At 47.7% G+C, this 12,086-nt stretch overlaps 1 protein-coding gene and 1 long non-coding RNA gene across 2 annotated transcripts in view; both read right to left on the minus strand.

Annotated features, from left to right (window-relative positions):
- The window catches only part of LOC138945672 (uncharacterized), a 52,943-nt gene that overhangs the window by 30,619 nt on the left and 10,238 nt on the right, over positions 1-12,086 (minus strand). The gene's annotated exons all lie outside the window — the stretch shown is intronic.
- LOC138946145 (G-protein coupled receptor GRL101-like) overlaps positions 4,797-12,086 on the minus strand; it is a 7,591-nt gene continuing 301 nt past the window's right edge. Inside the window, exons 1-4 of the mRNA XM_070317653.1 lie at positions 11,717-12,086; positions 10,300-10,858; positions 8,848-9,070; positions 4,797-8,077 (exon numbers count right to left, since the gene is read on the minus strand). The exon at positions 11,717-12,086 is cut by the window's right edge and continues 301 nt beyond it. Of these exons, the coding sequence (XP_070173754.1) occupies positions 5,415-8,077; positions 8,848-9,070; positions 10,300-10,858; positions 11,717-12,086 (3,815 nt within the window). The 3' untranslated portion in view covers positions 4,797-5,414. The remainder of the gene's footprint in view (positions 8,078-8,847; positions 9,071-10,299; positions 10,859-11,716) is intronic.

Genomic DNA, 12,086 nt, shown 5'->3' on the forward strand with positions numbered 1-12,086 from the left:
CCCACACCCTACTTCTCGTATTCCTGATTTCCCACACCCTACTTCTCGTATCTCTGATTTCCCACACCCTACTTCTGACATAGATGTGTATTGTCAAGGGATATCTATGGTTCTACCGAGCTGAAAAGCTGACTGAAGCTCGACCCAAAACTGACTGACTCAGTTATTGTGTCGCTGTGACTCGCATTGTCCACTGCTATGACTGTATGTTCATAGGTTTAAACAGGGACCTAATATATACTGTTCAAAAAAAGAAACGCATAGTTGCTACTTGCCAAATTTGTTTTATTTTTCGAAAAAATTAACAGAAAATCCAATATTTAGATTATTTGTTTGAAATTTGGTATGGACACAGTTGAATGCACACACAGTTCATTTGCATCTTCAAATCAATCAGTCAATCAATACGATTGGGTGCCGAGGCTGTCAAGTCAGTAGGGGGGGTGACTGCCTTGAGCAGCAACAACTGCCCGGCACCTTCTGGGCATGGACTGGATCAGATGCCGGATATCTTGCTGTGGGATGGTGTCCCACTCCTCCTGAAGTGCCTGCAATAGATCGCGGTGATTTGCCGGCGCTTCTTCTCGCCTGCGCACACGTCTGTCCAATTCATCCCAGAGGTGTTCTATCGGGTTCATGTCTGGCGACATGGATGGCCAGGGAAGCACCTGGACATGGTGGTCGGTGAGGAACTGGGTGGTGCGTCGTGCTGTGTGCGGGCGAGCGTTGTCCTGCTGGAATATGGCATCCTGGTCAGCCAGAAGAGGAAGGGCGTGTGGGCGCAGAATTTCCTCCACGTATCGCTGGGCAGTTATGTGCCCTTGGACGTGCACCAGGGTGCTCCTTCCAGCGGTATTGATCGCCCCCCACACCATGACGCCTCCACCACCATGAACGGGTGCCTCATCCACACAGTTGGGCGCGTAACGTTCGTTTACTCTCCGGTAGACCCTCCTCCGACCATTATGTCGCTGGAGCAGGAAGTAGGACTCGTCGCTGAACCACACGTGTCTCCAGTGATTCCGGACGGTCCAGCGAAGGTGCTGCATGGTTGCCCCACTGCACTCGGTTCTGGCGATGACGGCGGGTGAGGACAGCTCCTCTGTGAGGTCTGCGAGCTCTCAAACCAGCTTCATGCAGGCGGTTCCGCACGGTCTGGTCCGATAATCGGTGTGGCCCGGGGAGAGCCTGGACAGAAGATGAGGCCGACAGGAAACGATTCCGGAGGTGGCGGAGCCGTATGAAGCGGTCGTGAGCAGCAGTTGTCGCCCTTGGTCTTCCCGCTCGTGGCAAGTCAGCAACGAAGCCAGTGGCTTGAAACCTGACCCACAGTCTACTGATGGTGCTCTGGGACACGTGGAAGTGCCTGGCGATTGCACTTTGACTTTGGCCTGCTTGTAAACGACCCAATGCAATTTGGCGGTCTTCTCTGCTCAATCGGGCCATCTTTCGTCGCTGAATTGTCGTCTGATTTCTTTGTGGCGAACAATCCGCTTTTATGGGTTTTGGAAGACATGGTGAGAGCTCAATATTCCCCGAGTTTCACGAGATTACACTGAAGCATGACGAGTGGTCATGCCAAATGAGCAATTTTGACATTGTAGCCACTGATAACGCATGCGTCACGTGCAGAGCTCACTTGTGGCAATGGAAGAAAGGTCGACGACCAGATAAACATTTTCTGGAGTTTGGTGGATATCCTTGTAGCCATATAACTAAATTAACCAAATATTACAAGCTATGCGTTTCTTTTTTTGAACAGTATAGGTGTGACAGGGGAGGCTGCCGCTCCTTTCACAGCAGACTCTGCACCCGAGTTGTTGGCCTTTAAAGTCAACACCCGTGGTTTGTGGAAATCTGTTTGTGATAGGGTGTGGTAGTTTCCGATTGTCTGTATGTTCATGGAAACCTTCGGGTTTGCATAACAGTTTTTATAGGGCTAAGAAATTAGCCCTAACATTTTCAAACCTGTTTGATTGCACTTCGCTTCCCGAGGTGATCGTAGTGTTTCGGCACACGGTTACATTTGGCGCCGCGAGCAGGATGGGACTCGGCATGATATGTTCAGGTAATGGCATAATATGACCACTGAACATGTTCGTGCTGTTCCCATTCTGCGAACTTGGGATGGACAGTGGTCTCCCGGTTCGGAACTTCGGGACGAAGTTCATTTCAAACGGGGGCGATTGTGACAGGGGAGGCTACCGCTCCTTTCACAGCAGACTCTGCACCCGAGTTGTTGGCCTTTAAAGTCAACACCCGTGGTTTGTGGAAATCTGTTTGTGATAGGGTGTGGTAGTTTCCGATTGTCTGTATGTTCATGGAAACCTTCGGGTTTGCATAACAGTTTTTATAGGGCTAAGAAATTAGCCCTAACATTTTCAAACCTGTTTGATTGCACTTCGCTTCCCGAGGTGATCGTAGTGTTTCGGCACACGGTTACATCTGGCGCTTGCGAGCAGGGATGGGACTCGGCATGATATGTTCAGGTAATGGCATAATATGACCACTGAACATGTTCGTGCTGTTCCTATTCTGCGAACTTGGGATGGACAGTGGTCTCCCGGTTCGGAACTTCGGGACGAAGTTCATTTCAAACGGGGGCGATTGTGACAGGGGAGGCTGCCGCTCCTTTCACAGCAGACTCTGCACCCGAGTTGTTGGCCTTTAAAGTCAACACCCGTGGTTTGTGGAAATCTGTTTGTGATAGGGTGTGGTAGTTTCCGATTGTCTGTATGTTCATGGAAACCTTCGGGTTTGCATAACAGTTTTTATAGGGCTAAGAAATTAGCCCTAACATTTTCAAACCTGTTTGATTGCACTTCGCTTCCCGAGGTGATCGTAGTGTTTCGGCACACGGTTACATAGGTCTATGGTTTAAATAAGTATTTACTGTTGGACTGAATGTTTGCATATTAACACGCTAAAAGCAAGAAAGGTCTATTTCAGAAGCCTGGGGGAAACTAGGCCCCTAATGTGATTCTTATAGTTATACAGGTTCGAAATGTAGGAAACAGCAGTATTTAACTGATTTCTTCTGCATTGAATCTTGTTTGTGCAATCAGTATAGAAGATTGCAGAGAGTGTATTCGGATTTAAAATGTGTGTATTATTATTGAGCAGCCCTTATATTACTGACGTTCTCAAAGGCTGTGGGGCCTACAACTATCTTTCCTCTCTTAGCCTTGAAAACATGTCACATTCAGGATAACGACTTGGGGCAGTGTATCCATAACCATGGTATCAGTCTGCCTATCTCCCGGGTCAACGAATGTGCAGACTTGTTAGTGCCTTAATTACCCCCCTTCAATTACACACAAGCACAAGACCAAATACGCACGGAAAAGATCCTGTAATCCATGTCAGAGTTCGGTGGGTTACTGATCATAGTAGACAAAACCAAGCATGCATCCCCTGAAAGCGGCCGTATGGCTGCCGAAATGGCGGTATAAATACGGTCATACACGTAAACACCGTGGGAGTTTCAGCCCATGAACGACAGAACAAGAAGGCCGCCGGGTGCAATGGTTAGTACGTGTCCTTTCTTTGCCGTTGCTGTCACTTCAGTTCTTTTCCACGTGTCAGTACATTTTGTGTGTGCGTGTGTGATTTAAAGGGTATTTTATTCATAGACATGTTTACAAAGTGGGCCGTGGAATTTATGATATGATAAAGGAGCACAACAAGATAAACTTATACATGTGCTTTTTCTAGGAAAAGAATAAAGTGGCGGACGATCAGTATTGAACAACAACAACAACAACAACAACAACAACAACAACAACAACAACAACAACAACAACAACAACAAAGAAACACACAGATTCTGAGTTCCCCCCCCCCCCCCCCTGTCAGTCACAGTGAACTAATAATGATTGGAGTGTATTACTGCAGCCTTTAATCAATAATACCACATCGATAAATGTATCTAGTGCGAGAACATTCCTGGTATAATAGTCCAGCGGCTCTCGAAGAGTCCACCCGATAAGTTTGATGTTCTCATTTCGCGGCTTAGCTTCTTAGGGTGATTTGATTGCACTGTTCGCCAAAACAGCGGAGCATAGTCAGGAGCGATCGAACTTAATTTCAAAATTAAACTGTCTTAATTCGAGTTTTCTTTTTCTTTTTCGGAATACTCTTGTTCAGGAACTTAATGTCGACAGGTACACGTTGCAAGTCTATTACTTAAGTTCGTGTGACTGGTGGGGGTGGAGGTGGGATGGGTTGGGGTGGATGGAGGTTGTAGAGTTGACGTCAAGGACTGTCGACACTTTCATAAAAAAAGCCTCAGCTATTTTGACTATTTCGGCAAATTTGACTCAAATAACAAATTCTAACACTGATCGATATACCTGACTTGTTACAGAGCACCAAATAATTATGAGGTGAAGAAACTGACACATGATTTGAATGTTTGTGTTCACATCTGGAAAAAATGAATTGGTCAAAAGCCATGCACTAGACTATTCTAGGACGGTTATTTGTTTGTTCGTTTATTTTGTGTGTTTGCTGATTTGATCTTATTTCACTATCCGGTTTCTCTACTGGCACACACACACACACACACACACACACACACACACACACACACACACACACACACACACACACACACACACACACACGCTCGCACGCACACACGTACACACACACACACACACACACACACACACACACACACACACACACACACACATACACACTCACACACACACACAAACATGCACGCTCACACGTACGGCTCGCACGCACGCATGTACGCTCGTTCAGGAAACTCTTCAATACAACTTCTCCATTTATTATCTTTAATTTAACAACATATTCTTGAATAGTAATGCGTAACTGGAATAGCAAAATCCTGATTTTAGCAGAAAGAACAATATCACTTCACACCTGTTTCATTGCTTGTTAATTGTACCGTCGTAAAATCCGCTTACACTAAGTTGCAAAACACGCGACAAAAGCTCATCCACGATGCTTTGATCGTTTTCAAGCTATCAAAACAGGTACAAAAACAGGTTCTTGAATATCGTGAACCGAATGAATTTCAAAGGATCGGATCTTGTCAGTCTAATGAATATTTAGACCCCTTGACCAACCTCCAAATTGATTAAAAGTAACCCAAACATGCGGGGACAATGAGTAAAACGCCAAGATTAAATCAAATCGCATGGGAGAAACCCTGCAATAAGAATGTCAGGGAGCCTCTCAGTGAATATCTTCATACCAAATGGTTTTGTATTCCTTGATCATGGACTATATAAGTAAAACAAAATAACAAAAAGAAACTGAAAACAAAACAATTTGGTGGGAATTTTACATAAAACGCCGAGAACATCCCAGATTCCAACGACTCGCAGGCAAAAACAAAAACCCTACCATCTTTTTGAATCTGAAGAATGTCAAGGAGCCCCTCAGTGATTAAACTGAGAGGACATGGTTTTGTCGTCACTGACCATGGACTTGAACTGTGACATCAGGCGTTTCTTGATCCTCTCTTCTTCCGCCTTGCGTCGCTTCTCCAAGACAAGGTTGAGAGTGTAGAGGAAAGGGTTGAGGGCGGAGTTGAAGGGCAAGACAAAGATGGCCATGGCAACGTTGACCTCGCCAGGGATGGGAGTCCCAGTCGCCGCCAGCAGACCCAGCAGACCAATCGGAAACCAGCACAAAAAATCCGACATGGCCACGGTGATCAACCGCCGAGCGATGGTGATGTCATGTGACTTCCTCGTCGTTTCACTGGACGACATAGAGTTGGAGTGGATGGACCAATAGATGACGATCTGCCCAGCCGCGATGATGATGAAGAGAGCAAAGTTTGCGAGGATCATCACCCCAAAGGCGTAGGTGTGGCCCGGAAAGTCCGACCTGGTCACAGGCAAGGGGATGCAGATTCCAGACTGGCCATAGAACTTCCAGTGCTCCAAAACAGGCACTAGAGGGGCAGCAGCTACGATAAACCCCACAGCCCAGACACCGAGGCAAGCTATCTGCGCTGAGCGGGAGTCAAAATGCAACCGGCTGAAGGGGAAGCGAAGTACCAAGAAGCGATCCACAGTGATGAGCACGATGACCATAGCCGACACCTCGCTGGACATCAGAGACAGGAACCCTGCCATCTTGCAGGCAGCGCTGCTCTTCCAGGTGTTGTCCTCCCACAGGTAAGTTCCCTGGTAAAGACGGTCCGCCACCCCGATCACCATCAGGTACACACCCATCAGAAAATCCCCAACGCAGAGGTGAGCCACGAAGACATCAAAACTCAACAAGCGCTTCTTCTTCTGCAGGAACACGCGGTAGATGAAACTGGCCGAGTTGCCGAGCAAGGCCATGGCAGCGAAGACGGACAGGAAGGTTCTGTAAACGTTGGACCTCAGTAAAGACTCGCACGATGAAATCTCGTCAGTCGGAGCAAAGCAGTTTTGCAAGTTGAACCCAATAGGCAACAGCGCCGGACAACAAAGCTTAAAGTTGTCTGAGTAGACCGTCTGAAGGTTCTGCAAGCCAGAGAACATGTCTGGCGGAAAATGTGTTAGCGGACAGCCACGGATGTCCAGTGTGTGGAGCAGGGTCAGAGCGTTGAACCCATCACCTATTATACTGTCCACTTCGCTCCCTGATAAATTGAGAATCTGTAGGTCGGGTAGCAGAGAGAAAAAGCTCACGTCCAGAACTTTGATTTTGACTCTTGATAGGTCTAGAGTTTTTAAGGATGGCATAATGCCAAGCTCGTCAGTTTCGTCTGAGGATGTTTCATTGACTTCAGAGCTGTTTGCTGGAGCAGAAACGCTAGCCCATTCTGTTGAGTACAACCTAGTCTGAAGTCCTGGAGTGCTCACGGGATCTGAAGTGCTATTCTCGTTCGTTCTGCTGCCATTTAGGTATGTCGCAGTGTCGACGCTTGCCGTTGTATTTGTCGTTGTGTTGACGCCTGATGTTGAGTATGTCGTAGTGTCGACGCCTGCCAATGTGTGTGCTGTGGTGTCGACTCCTGCCGATGTGTGTGCTGTGGTGTCGACTCCTGTCGATGTGTATGCCGCGGTGTCGACTCCTGCCGATGTATATGCCGTGATGTCGACGCCTGCCGATGTGTGTGCTGTGGTGTCGACGCCTGCCGATGTGTGTGTTGTGGTGTCGACGCCTGCTGATGTATATGCCGTGTTGTCGACGCCTGCAGATGTGTGTGCCGCGTCGTCGACGCCTGCCGATGTATATGCCGTGATGTCGACGCCTGCCGATGTGTATGCTGTGGTGTCGACGCCTGCTGATGTGTATGCCGTTGTGTCAACGCCTCCCGAAGTATATGCCCTGGTTTCCGTACCTGTTATTTTAAATTTGTCGTTTTGGTATTCCGTTGACAAGGACATGGTGTGACGTCGTTCTGAAGTGCTGTTTTCGTCAGTGCTAGTGTCATTTAGATCATTTAGGTATTCCGTGGTGTCGATGTCTTCTGATGTGAAACTACCACTTTGGTATGCCGTCGTGAGTATAGTGTGTGGCGTGCTTGTCCAAGGAAAGATGACGTTTACCACCGCATGTCTTTTGCCCGACTCAAACAAATGCACCAAAGGGTTTCCAGACAGGACAAGAGTCTCAAGCTGCGGCAGCCGACCCAGGTCGTACACATAGAACCCTTTGATCTTATTATCGCTCAAATCGAGCTTACGAAGGTTGGGGAACGTTGGTCCTTCCGCACTTGTCAGCCAGTTCTCCGCCAAGTTGAGATGGATCAACAAGGTGTTCTCCTCAAGGTCTAGGATCCGAATCCCCGAGGCACGGCCATCGAGGTAACGAATCCTCGGGAAGCTTCGGGCAGGGAAAGGTCTGCGACAGAAGAACGCCTGTCCATAGCACGTGCAGCCTTCAGGACAGTCAAGGTCACACAGCAACTCATCGTCGTGTTGCGGACAGTGGTAGATCCCGTCACAGAGGTAGTGAGGATGCAGACAGCTGATGGAGCCCCTGCAGCGGTAGTGGCCTGGACACGTGTATGTGTTGCAGTCGGCCTCGTCCTCTTCCCCCAGACAGTCGGAGACCCCGTTGCAGCGAAGGTACCCTGGCATGCAGTAACCATCACCTGAAAGACAGACAGCGTTTCGTCAATGAGTTTCCCCCGAAAGTGGCGTATGGCTGCCTAAATGGCGGGGTAAAAACGGTCATGCACGTAGAAACCCACTCGTGAAAACATGAGTGAACGCGTGAGTATCAGCCAATGAACGAAGAAGAAGAAGAAGAAGAAGAAGAAGAAGAAGAAGAAGAAGAAGAAGAAGAAGAAGAAGAAGAAGAAGAAGAAGAAGAAGAAGAAGAAGAAGAAGTCACTGCAGTGCAAGTACAATTTAAAAAAAATCTTCATCAATGAAAATTGCCATGCTGCTCATAGAGCATCAAGGCTGTGCATTCCTGGTATGTGACCAAGTGGAGGGATGGTCTTGTGCCATGTAAGAGCCTGGACAGATCTGGGATGGTGTGCCGAACTGTGTTCAGTAGGAGTGTGTCTTTAAACACACCTTGTATACAGTTTTTAACACACACACACACACACACACACACACACACACACACACACACACACACACACACACCACACACACCCACACACACACACAAACACACACAACACACACACACACACACAACACACACACAACACACACACACACACACACACACACAACACACACACACACACACACACACGCACACATCGACACATACGCCTACATACAGGTCGGAAATCAGAAGGCAAAACAAGATTAACAGCCGAAGATAGACAAACAATCAGAAAACCCCACACAAAACAAAAAACCAAACAAATGAACACGGACTGTAACTTTACACAGAACAAACCGGGACACTGGAAGTGGGTCTCAGGGCAAGACGCAGACCCCAGGGGTCCTGGCTGAGAGTTGTTCATCTTGGTGATGATGAACTCCCCAGAACGGAGAAGCTCCACGACGGCGGGGGGACTGGGGCTAACGTAGGACCGGCCCATCGACGTCGAGCAGAGGTCCTCATCCACCTGGTTGTGACAGTCGACCTGCCCGTCACACACCTTCTCTCGATGCACACACTGCAACGATAGCAGCATAAGCAGAGATTAAACTTTTTTGATATGCTTGTGGGAGCAGCCTTGCGAGTGTCGTCGACGATTTTGAGATAAGTTCATAATTTGTATCATGAGTGGTTTTCTGTCTGTCCGCTTAAAAAACACTGAGTCGACTTACTGTAAATGTAACGTGTTTTTGGCTCACGTAAGTGTAGCCTATGCGATGATAAACTTTGTCTGTCTGTGCGTGCGTGCGTGCGTGCGTGTGTGTGTGTGTGTGTGTGTGTGTGTGATAGAAACTTTAACATTTCCGAGTCTATGGATTACGTCAGTCTCGGTCAAAAGTGTTTGACGTGTGTGATAGAAACTATTTGAAGACGTCACATTATGACGTAAGAGGGTTAGACGTCACGCAAAGGAATTACTGAAAGTCTCGGTCATTGTTATTGTGAGCGGGCCGAGACTACTTGGCAGATCCAGGGTCTCGCTTTCTTGCACAGTTTCACCTAGATGCTTACTGTGTGTGTGTGTGCGTGTGTGTGTGTGTGTGTGTGTGTGTGTGTGTGTGTGTGTGTGTGTGTGTGTATGTGTGACGGAGTGATTGAGTTTGTGTTACTGTTCGTCGATTTCTTACGTGAGCCTTGAAGGCTTCGCCTCTTGTTTTTTCTTCTGGCAATAATTAAACGTTCCAATAACCTATCATTGCTGTTTCTTTGTTTCTCAACCTGTGACATATACTCCGAAAGCTGATATTCGCACACGCTTGAGTTTTTCTACTGTAAGTTCAACATTTACGTAACAAAACTTTGTATCATCACACGTTCAATGAGAAGGAAGATTGCGGTTAACTCGAATCTGCTTACAGTGAAACGCCGCCCCCCCCCCTCTCTCTCTCTCTTACGACCCCCTGTTTACATACCCCAGTATCCCCTTCCCGTACAAATCTTGGTATGACAGATATTCTGTTTTAACCTCTGCTTTATGACCTGATTTTTTTTCTCCCGAAGTCTGTGGTTTTAAGAAACCCCCCCTTGTAAAACTTCCATAAATTTGAGAAATTCAGGTCGTAAAAAGGAGGGAGTCTTCAAATGGGGGTAAATTTACACAGGTTATGAACAGAAAATCTCAAAAAAGCAATGTTTCAAAAGGGAAGAGGTCTTAATTTGTTTTATTTTTGGGGGTAATTTTTTGTTGTTGCTTTAACTGAAAGGGGGGTTTACTGTACCACAGTAGCGAATGTCCTGCAGTCTGACCTGTTGTTTGCTGCAATGAAAGGGATCCTGAAGATCACACGGAGGGAAGACACAAAAACTCTCATCACTGCCATCGCTGCAGTCGGGCTGCAAGTCACAGACGAGCGTGTAAGGCACGCGCTCCCCGCCATTAGCGCATGCGTAGGAAGGCGGAAGTGGCGTCAGAGGCGCGCGGCATTCATTCCCATCACGTGACCAGCAATTGGTCTTTGCGTCACAGGCCAGGAAGTCTCGCGTGGCATGACCGAGAGGACACTGAACGAGCGAGACCGGAGATAAGGTGGAGGTGACATTGGAAAAAGAGGACAGTGGCGGGATTTCAATTTTTTTCTTCTCTTTCCCTGAGAGGCCCTCATCTCTAATTTGGTTTACGGTCTCGCACAGGTAGTGATGGCCTCTGCTTACGGACGAGCAGTATGTGAGTCTGATGAAGCTGAGATAAGATAAATCTTGTGGTTGCAGGTTGATGGAGCCACAGGCATTCGGAATGGAATTGAGGTTATCGGCTGCCCTGTAGAAAGCGATCGTTCCGTCGGAATGCTGCACCTCGTTCGTATACCTGGCACAGTGACACAAATGTCAAATTAAAACAAGAACGCAGAGGCGCGATTAGCCATTCAGTCCATCAGATGAACTGAAATACGTCCGGTTCTCTCTAACCTCCCTTATCACACAAAGAGAGAGAGAGAGAGGGAGAGAGAGAGAGAGAGAGAGAGAGAGAGAGAGAGAGAGAGAGAGAGAGAGAGAGAGAGAGAGAGACAGAGAGAGAGGGAGAGAGAGAGGGGGAGAGAGAGAGAGAGAGAGAGAGAGAGAGAGAGAGAGAGAGAGAGAGAGAGAGAGAGAGAGAGAGAGAGAGAGAGAGAGAGAGAGATGGTTTTAAAGCTCTCAATTTAACTCATTTGAACCGCCTCTGTTCGGAGTGTATGCGTGAAACATCTTTATCGTCAGCAGTAACAATTAATATAAAGACCCATGGCTGACAAAACTGTGAATTGTCGGATGTGGAAGCTGCTGTTTGTCACAACAAAACACTTCTTAGCCAGTCATTACAGTCACGTCTAAGTTGGTTTGGATCACTACGTTAAAACACTATTTGAAAGCTATCTTCATTTGATTTACTATTTCTTTGCCATATATATATGCTGAAGTGGAGTGCAGACCGACCACGATTTTGTGGAAGATGCACGTATCCATGGAAGACTCCAGGGCACAAACCTTAGGAAGGTTGAGATACCATGAAATACAGCACTGTTTCATCGCTGTGACCCAAGCTAACATTCTAGGCAGGAAAGATGAAGTTCCACGGAGTGAAGACCGACCACGCTCTTGTAGGCGATACACGCGTCCAAGGCAAGACCAGAGTATACATCTATACGCATACAATGGGCAGCCATTCACTAGTGTAACTCAAACTTACATTCTGGGCATAGAAGACGTCGTGGTGTGAAGACCGACCACAACCTTCCAGAAGATCCACGTGTCCAGGGAAGGCTCCAAATACTTGATGAAGGTCTGATGATCCTCGTAGCTCCTGAGGTTGGCCAGGCGGCCTCCTCGCTTCTCGCAGAGGTACTCTATCTCGCGCCACGTAGCGTAGTCCTTCACGTAGTCATAGAAGAGGCACTGGTCTCCCACGGTAACGTAGCCCAGACCGCAGGCCTCGCTGAAATACGGACAGTCGCGCTCGTCGATCATGTTCACACACTGCGGAATGAGGTCGCACGGGAAGTGGGGCTTGTACTCGTCGAAGGTGGACGCGGAGCAGTTCCACTTATCATTGGGCCCAG

This window comes from Littorina saxatilis, linkage group LG13 (genome assembly GCF_037325665.1).
Source record: "Littorina saxatilis isolate snail1 linkage group LG13, US_GU_Lsax_2.0, whole genome shotgun sequence".
NCBI classification, from domain to species: Eukaryota; Metazoa; Mollusca; class Gastropoda; order Littorinimorpha; family Littorinidae; genus Littorina; species Littorina saxatilis.